Source organism: Pleurodeles waltl, chromosome 3_1 (assembly GCF_031143425.1).
Source record: "Pleurodeles waltl isolate 20211129_DDA chromosome 3_1, aPleWal1.hap1.20221129, whole genome shotgun sequence".
NCBI classification, from domain to species: Eukaryota; Metazoa; Chordata; class Amphibia; order Caudata; family Salamandridae; genus Pleurodeles; species Pleurodeles waltl.
In genome coordinates, this window is record NC_090440.1 from 846,134,878 (window position 1) to 846,144,148 (window position 9,271).

Here is a 9,271-nt window from a genome sequence, read left to right on the forward strand (position 1 = left end):
GCCACTCCTAATGCTCGGAGTAGAGATGAAGGCCCAGATTTACCTGATTCTCATGCAGCACAGCAGCCCACAAATCTGTGCTTTGCTGCGTGAGAAGGAGAGAGCAGGAGAGCACCATATTTACAGAAATATGGCTTTCTCCTCGTCTCTCCCTAGTGTCAGCACTGATTTTAGCTGCTGAGCACCACACACACACACACACACACCTTAGCGCTATGTTGTGGGCATGAGTCTAGCATAGTTTTATACTGGAAGGGTACACTTCCAGTACAAAATACTGTGCAGACACACTTTCAAACTTTTCCTAGGTGGTATATGTACTGTACAGTGCAGCACACATGCAAAGTCAGAAAAGAAAGGAGAAATGAAAACATTTCTCCTTCTAACGCCTGCTTTCCAGCAGCATACATTTTTGACGCTAAACCCTGTCTACTAATGTTAATAGATAGGGTTTAGTGGCAAAAAACATGGTTGCTTACATGGGAACACCCATTTACCACCCATATAATGCCCCCTAGGTGCTACACAACACAAAGCAGTACTTCGTGCTGCCTTTTGTTACTTTTAGGGTACTTTCCAAGAGGTAAAAAAAGATTCTACGTCAATTTGCAACACTTTTGTGATGCATACACTGTGTAAAATCTTAATAAATATACCCTTACGTTTTTAGCTTGAGTGTGCTCTCAGAGCTACCCCCGTAGTTTACAGGTTTTTTATTGTTTTTGACTATGGGAGCTTTCTGTTGCAGCTGCTCTGTTACCTGAAAGGCAGAGGTGTCAGTTTTATGCTTGGGAGTCTATCATGGGAGCTACTTCTTTAGTTAAAGGGTACATTTCACATTTTCAGCTCGAGAATTGTTAATGTGAGTATTCATTAATTAATTTGTATATGAATAAGTATGAGAACTCAAAGATTTTTTCAGAAGCCCACCGCCGGTGCTGCAGAGTGTCAGTTTGCCGAAAACCAAGGCTGTCTAGTCGTGAATCACGTCATTCCTCTATCCACTACTATACAGTCACTCTTACAGACTTTCTGTCTTTGTTACTGTTATTCTGTCTTTCTCTCACCCTTCTCCCTGTTATCTGTCTTCTGTTATTGTCGAAGCCCGATGATGAAAAAGATGTCTCAGTCCCCCAAAATAAGTGCCGGTTGGCCCTACCTGCAATCACTAGCTCAAATTAAGCATAGGGAGTCACCCCATCACCACACCTTTAAAGGTCATTATTTTGAGCTTTACCTATCTCAGTGGGCGCTGTTCCTTATGTTCAAGAAATAATTTTTATCTTGACCATGTAGGCTCTCTATAAATGCTCCTCCTTAGTTCAAGAGCTTTTGTGTTTCAGGTTGAGAACTCTGTAACAGCTGCTGTTTTTAGGGTTTAGCTCATGGTATTTCCTTTAGGAAACTGCGTCTTTAGTTGCATTGTTTGGCTTTTGAACAGAGGGGTTTCAGACTACTTTCAGAAAGTTTTAATCTGAGCTTAGTGTTATTATTTCATGGTGATTCACTTTTACCTCCCGAATATAATACTTTGCTTCGTCCTCAGTGGAAGGCGCTATTTCAGATTAAGTGTAGAGTTCATGTTTCACAGTCCAAGACTTCGGTAAGCCAGCGGCTCGTTTGTCCCAATCATAGAGTTATTGGTTTACAGGCTTGATGTCTTAGGGAACTTACCAAGCTCTTATGATTCTAACCCAGTAGTATGCTAGTGCTTTAGGAATATTTTCCCCTGGTCTTCCCAGATTAAACAGATCAAAGTGATCATTACAGAGAAACAGATGTAGACAACATTAATGCCCTGATTATGAGTTGCAAGGTACTTGTGGAGGTCAAATTCCACACACAAACTTAACATTACAGTGTCCCAAACAATACCGTTCAATTATGAGGTAATCCCTAAGGAGTGGGGCACAACTGTGTGGACCTGATTGCAAGAGGTAGCATTCCGCACTGTATTCCTGATCTGTGGGGATTAACACTCACATTTACTACTTGCTCTGAGCAGGTGGCAAATGAGAGCTTGGAGGCAAATGCCGCTCAAAGGTAGAGTGAGAGGTGTGGGGAGGGAGGACGAAAAGTGCCCTGTTTTAGGATTGCATGCTCCCCCTTGCAGTAGAAAATGGTTGGGTGGGGACGGGGACAGAGGGCTTGGCTTCTGCTACAGCCAAAGCCTAAAGTGATTTTATTGGCTGTTTTTCCAGCAGGTAGAATTGGGCCTGGTGTTTCCATACTCAGTAAATCTGGGTGGAGGAACATCGGTCTATGTGTAATTGGGTTGAGAGAAATTCTACAAGTGATTTTAGCTTCAACTGACTTCTAATCAGGTCCTGAGGAGACACTCATTTGGCATGCCCACCTCCAAAACCATTACATTTTGTAAGTTTTTTTGTGTCAGAAAATGATGCAAGCGTGGCGCAAAAAAAGTATAAATCAGGGCTGTATAGTGACTAAAAACTCCACTGTTAACATCTTCCACTCTTGCTTCCTCTCCAGGTCTCCCTGGCGTCCCTGGCTACAGCACGGATGGCAAGGATGGAGAGCGCGGTCCACCAGGTGCGCCCGGGGAGAACGGACGTGCTGGCGCCCCAGGACCTGCAGGCCTGCCTGGTTTCTGCGAAGCAGCCGCTTGTCTCGGTGCATCAGCCTACGCTCCTGCCTCCCTCACAGAAGCTGGAGCTATCAAAGGATGAGCAGACTGACCTCACCCTCTCACAAGAAGGGGGCCTATTTAATAAACAAACAAACAAACAAAATTGCAATTTTACACATTTCTGAAAAAAATCTAGGGGAAGAAGTGATCCCCTTCCCCCCCAAAAAAATAAACTTTGAGGAATCTGGGAAACTGATGAGTGTGGAACACAACGTTAATTTTCCTAGCTGTTTTTGGTTACTTATATGCCTCCAATTGGTCTGCCGGAGCAGAGGCACCAAGATGGAGCCACAAAGGAACACCCAGGTCTCTGAAGCTCGAGGAGAGTGAAGACAGAACGGGCGTGTAGAGGTGCAACATTATGATCCTAAGGCCAGGATTCCTCATGTCACATTGTATGGTCAAGACTTGCCACGCTTTTCCACCATCTAAGACAAGACATACACTGTGGAGTCATTGCTGTTTGCTCAGTACCTCATAACCGTGTTTACCTTCCTCACCACTTGTAAAAAAAATGGTTATTAATAATTCTAATAATAAATTGCATCAGCTAAATAATCTCCTTCCTTTTTATGTTTTTCACGTTTGTTGTCTGCAATAAATGCAATTTTCTTGTTTTTGGTATTTTTAATAGACACCAGCAGCCCGAAGAACGGTCCTCTTCCACCACTCCTGCCGTCAAGCCCCGTTTTGTAAATCTCTGTATTTTGTAAATGATGGTTTTATAAGTAACAGAATAAAAACAAACAAACGTGGCCTATGGAGAGTGTCAAATGGTGTCAGCTTTTGTGATTGCGGACATCACCTGTTTAACAAGAGTGTGACTTGTTGGACGCAAATGTGAGTGGCAGAGGTTATTAAATGGACAACGTTTCTAATGCCTCCCTACATCCACAAGGGATTACAGTGACAAGATAAGAATGATGCCTGTTATTGACCAAGCCAAACTTTATAGACTCCTATATCCAGTGCTTAATTTGTAAATAAAAAGGTGCCGTTGCCCAAAGCCCTCCTCTTAAACATTCGGCTGATGCAATTCAATGTGCGAACAAGGAATACTGAGGCAGCGTTATCCTGAAGCCATCTCGGGCCTCTTCAATCCATTTAAGACCCTTCCTGCCCCCTTCAGCTCACTCTTGCAGCTTTCTGCTTTCTCTCATTGTGACACTCTTTTGTTTTTTCTTCCTCCGTCTTTCCCAAACGTGCCTTTTGCTCGCAGCAAATGCTTGAGGCGAAAGACTAAGCGCCGGCCCTCAAAAATAAGTGCCGGTGCTCAGCACCGGAAACAACAAGCACAAATTGTTTGTGGCCAGTGCGAGGCCTGAGTTTACAGGGAGGGGGTGATTGTTCCATCCCCCACTCCATGCATAGAGGAGTGGGCTTAACAAACTACTAAGACCTGATCCTATCTATGTGTGTTGTGGTTGATGGCCAAAAACCTGGGCCATCCACCATAACAAGTTAGCAGCCAGTCTGGTCATGGTTGCTGGCACTAAGGGCTGTCCCTTGATTCCTGCCCACTTCTAGTCATTCTTCTAGGGAGCCTAGGGGATCTTTGAATGCCAGAGCTTGTTCTGGAGATGTAGCACACAGTTTAAAAGTACCAATCCCCTAAGAAGCTTCCTCCTCTTCAATCTCTCCTTTCCGATACATAAACAAATCAGATGGCTGAGAAAGTGACCCATATTTGCAAATCGAGTGAAGACATGCAGTATAAGTGTCTTTCAAGGTATATGAGACTGCGTGCATTTGTGCTTACCACATGTAACATTTGTGTTCTTATCAGGGAATTCAACAGTAATAAGTATTGGCAATGCCTATAGGTCTGGCTTTAAAGGAATGTTGTATAGTAATGTGAAGCTACGTAAATAGCATGGGAATGCATGTGTATTTTTCAGGAAGCAAAGAACTATACAGTAATATTGGTGTAGATTAAAAGACCAAGGGACAATTGCACTGTTAAGCCACACCTAAAAATCCTTGTTGGTTAACAACTGCTCCCCTCCCATCTGTGCTGCTGCCAGTGAAAAACAACATATATTATCTAGTTATCTAGGACACTTTAATAGCAGTACAATATCAAAAAGTAAAATGTTCAAAGCTGCGTGGAGGGCAGGCACTTTTTTGTGTGAAAGCACACCACTTCTGCCCAATCAAATCATGTACTCCTGGCTCCCAATATGTAGGTGGAACCAAAGCCCTTCTATAGTGATGCTCATATAATTGTCTCCGCTGTCAAGCCAGACCATAAAAATCAGCCTATGAGACAAAATACCAGCCCCCACACTGTTGTGTCAGATTAGACCTTCTTGCACTGGCGACCATGAGGGTGGAGGGGGGCTAGAGTGGAGAGGGTCGGGGAGATGGGACCAATGCCTCAGCTCGATTTGTCCTGGTCCCTCTGGTGCCCCACCAAAACAGGTGTTAAATGTGCATTCTGGGAGACAATAGAGAAAAAAACAGACACTGCACCTTCCCACAAATATTAGTTTGTCCAATTTCCTTCACAGCAAAGCAACGACTGTTTAAAGCAATATTGAGTTTTCACGTATATCGATGGCCCAATGTGTGTCTACCCACCCAAATCTACATGTAGGGACTCCACTGCCTTCTGGCACAGCATTATTACCCACAGCAGTCCGACCCTGCATGCAGCTCCCTCCTCTCTCTCATCACCTCTGAACATGCATATCCATCTCCCTCGCCTCCTCTCTCCTGAAGCAGGTGTACCTTCACTTGCAGCTCTTGTCCCCCTCACCCTTCACCTTTAAACCTGCAGATCTTTCTTTACTTCTCCACATGCAACATAAATTCCCACAACATCTCCCTTCAGCCCTCCTCCTTCCTCTACTGTCCTAGCCTGAAGCTCTTCCTTACATTTGAGTCCTGTGAAGCCTTGAGAAGCGCAGCATTTGAGCAGACTCTGGATGGTTGTTTCAAGGGTGAGAGGATTTTTGAATCAGCTGTAACAGGTCACCTCACTTCCCTGGGAACACAATGGCGAAGTAAGGGCACTATTGGTCCTAATGAAAGCGGGGGAAATGGACCTTCCCCGCCCCACACACACACAGAATGGGTAGTAAAATGGAGCGATAGCAGTCACACAATGGGCCTCTTTACCTTTTACATTAATAACAGCTCTGCCTATGAATGCTTGGAGCCAAGAGCCAACACTACAGACAAAACATAGACTATTACTCCCTTTCAGTGCTTGATTTGTGAATTAAGGAGTACCCACGCCCAAAGCCCCATTCAGAAGCCCTCGGCCAGCGCTATTAGAGGTTGGCTCGCCGAATACCAAAGTTTTATAGTCCTGAATTCCCCTCATATCTCTCTAATCCACCATTAGACACTCCCTGTCCCTTTATTCCACTCTTGCAGGTTTCTGTTTTCTCTCTTTGTGACAGATTTTCCATCTTCCTCATCCTCCTTTTTCCCTTTGAGTGTTTTTCCTTCTCTTGCTCTCTGGAAATATCTGATGATGAGAAATATGTGGCGATCCCCAAAAATGAGTGCCGACGGTCCCCACCAACAACGCTTCAGCTCAAATTAATCCCTGCCCCTCTTTAATGCCGGTTTAGTGAAGTGCGTAGCCTGCCTGTACTTGCTCTTTGTATATTCTTTTGTTCACAATCTAAACATTTGTTTAATGAGTGTATGTGCTCGATTCTAGGCCCCTACTGTATTTGTATTTTTGACACAGGCTTTCTGTAAAGCCTATGTTGCATGATAAGAACCCAATTTCACCAGGCAAATTGTTTATTTTAGAACATGTTTATGATTGAATGAATTTAGCTATTTCTAAACGTAAACTTCTCACTTGTATAGCGCACTACTCACCTATTAGGGTCTCAAGGCGCTGTATGCATACCGCTGTGGAACCCCTCCTGGCTTTTCCCCGTGAGGCACCCACTCCTGGGCAACCCCCAGGAATTGAACCCTAGTCCCGGGCCAGATCTCTGCATCAGGGTCTGCCGCTCTAACCATTGTGCAACACTTCTCCACTAGGCATACAGGCAGCTGTACATATGATTGCAGCCATGCTTCCTCTTAACGGGCGGAGAAACATTGCCCCACCTGCAGCGAGCGCCGCAGGTAAACACACAGAATAATAAAATGGTCATTACCATTTTATTTTTCTGTGTGCTGCAGTGCCAGCCCACTCTGTTACAGGGTGTGTGAGGGTGGGGGCAGGGCTGCAATAGCAGCACAATGACTGCTGCCAGTATGCATGTCAGAAAGGCCGGCTGTCTACAGCCAGCCTATCCGACATGCACACTGTATACCCAGCAATCCCAGGGGTGTGAAACAGCCGGGGGATTGCGGGTGAGGCCCCTAGCCTCAAAATGAGTGCTGGGTTAGCCTGCTCCAACCAATCCTGGAGCTGCACTCATGCAGAAATTGTAGGAGCGATGGAGCAACCGAGCATGGATATGTAGATGAAACAGGGGTGAAATGCGGGTACTGCACTCGGTAAGGACATCTCTTAAATAGGGGTAACCATTAAATACATCTAAATATACATTCCACCTCTGACAAGTTTGAAACAGAAGGTTTTAAATCTATACTAATTAATAACGATTTAATTAAACCCTGCATTGTGTTAATTTCATACACCCCGCTCCATAGCGAACCTCTCTTCTGGTATTCTAGAACGATAGTCACTATGTCTTTTGCTAATGCAGAATGACAGCATTTTATTTCCTTATTAAACTCGTGTGTTGAAGGTACAGACCGACACTGCAGAACCAAAATAGCAATCTATTGCATGTCAAGTATATCTTTTACTTGTTTTCACTCGCACCTCACAAATGAAACAAAACGACAAAATAGGTCAACCTGAGGGGGATGAATCCACGCATTATTTCAACCGAGGGGTGGATACATGTATTCGTCTGCACATGGAGGACTACCTGGGCCTAATCAAGGAAAGTAATATGTTGCTTTCAGTGCAACACGTATGTCCACCAAATTTCTTTAAGGTATTAGTTTGTTGGTTTGTATTTGCTGGCTATCTCATTGAGTTCATCAACATTCTTCGAAGGAAGGGTATATTTTTGTGAATCTGGAGATAGATTTGATTCCTCAAACGCTGAATAAGTAGTACCTTGGTTTCCAAGAAGTGGGCATTACAGACTAATCTCCAACCTTTCTTTCTTATTTAAGGTATTTCAAATGGCAGTGATCAATCGCCTAGTTGCAGACCTGTTGAAAAGATAAAGGTCCACTGGACACCCACTGTGCGTCTTTAGACAGGAAATAGGGATTAAAAATGCATATGAAATATTTTGTATAATCTGAGGCTAGAAAATGACCAAGGTGAAAAAGTTAGCACGGTGCAATCTGTTAGCAACTTTTGATATTGTGGACAATGACATACACAAGAAGCAACTCCTAGGGGTAGTCGTGGATTCAGAGCTGAATTATAGCCAGTCTTTATTTTTCCCTACACATCAGCCAGCAGTAGAACCTGCGCACTTCAGAGCTACAATGATTCGGTAACAGTGTGTCACCTCTTCTTTCAAAATATACCTTAGTCCTTTGAGATATCTGATTCAATCAGTTGAACTCATGGTGTAAAATTACCCCGCGAGTACTTAGATAACGATTTGTTTGTTGATGCAGAGTTCTCGGACAGCTGACATAGTGACATTCTGTGTGAGCAGTAAATAGCTGGATGCTGCAGAACAATATGAAACTTAACTCAATAAAATGGAATTACTGTAACTTTGTAAGCTTAAAACTTAGGGCCTCATTTACGAGGTCCTATCAACACACTTCGCCACCAGAGTGTCATCTTTTTTTTTTTTTACGCTTCGGTGATCAGTGTGTCATCCCATATTTACAAGGCCACGCAAAACCACCTTGTGTGGCTTTTCATGGCCTTGTAAATACGGGCCCATTTCATGCATAAAACAGTGTGAAAGGGACGCTCCCTGGGTGTTGCTGTTCCCATGCAACACCCATGGAACGCTAAGGAATCTGATGCATTTTCAGATTTACAAGTCAGGGAATGCGTCAGATTTTTATGCCACCTCAGAGGTGATGTAAAAGTCATACAACGGGGAGAAATATCTTTATTTCTCCCTGGTTTTTTCCTCTTTTAAGTGTGCTGCATTCTGCAGCACACATAGAAAAAGGAGCACACCTCTCTTGATTGTTTTTGTTCAGGCAGGTCTCCCTTCCAGCACACAATCTTCCCCACAATGCAGGCATCCTTGCACCATGGTGCAAGGGTGTCTGCACTGGCACTATGCAGCAATGTGTGCACCAGAGCAGGGGGAGAGGACCTTTCCCGTTCGTGTACGGCGATGCAGCAAGACACCTGAAGAGCTGCCCTGCGCCCAGGGGGATTGTAAATGAGGCCCTTAGTGAGGCCCATTGAGCTAACTTGATGTTTCTGGTACAAGCCCATCGCTAGTCACATGAGTTGATAAGTTGGGCATAATCATACATAAAGTACTGTCATTGGACACTCGTATCTCTCTCATGTTTAGAATAGGGTATTTACATCTATTCATCCTTAATTCATTATTTGATTACTGGGAATTCTGCCGTAACTTAAGTGTGGAATAAAACAAAGGCAATATTTATATTTTTTGCATCGCAATTGCGTCATTT

General features: G+C 44.0%; 1 protein-coding gene across 1 annotated transcript in view; it reads left to right on the top strand.

The window, feature by feature from the left end:
* Positions 1-3,405, top strand: part of COL9A2 (collagen type IX alpha 2 chain) — a 157,926-nt gene extending 154,521 nt beyond the window's left edge. Inside the window, exon 32 of the mRNA XM_069223778.1 lies at positions 2,494-3,405. Within this exon, the coding sequence (XP_069079879.1) occupies positions 2,494-2,690 (197 nt within the window). The 3' untranslated portion in view covers positions 2,691-3,405. The remainder of the gene's footprint in view (positions 1-2,493) is intronic.
* Positions 3,406-9,271: the final 5,866 nt, after the last annotated feature.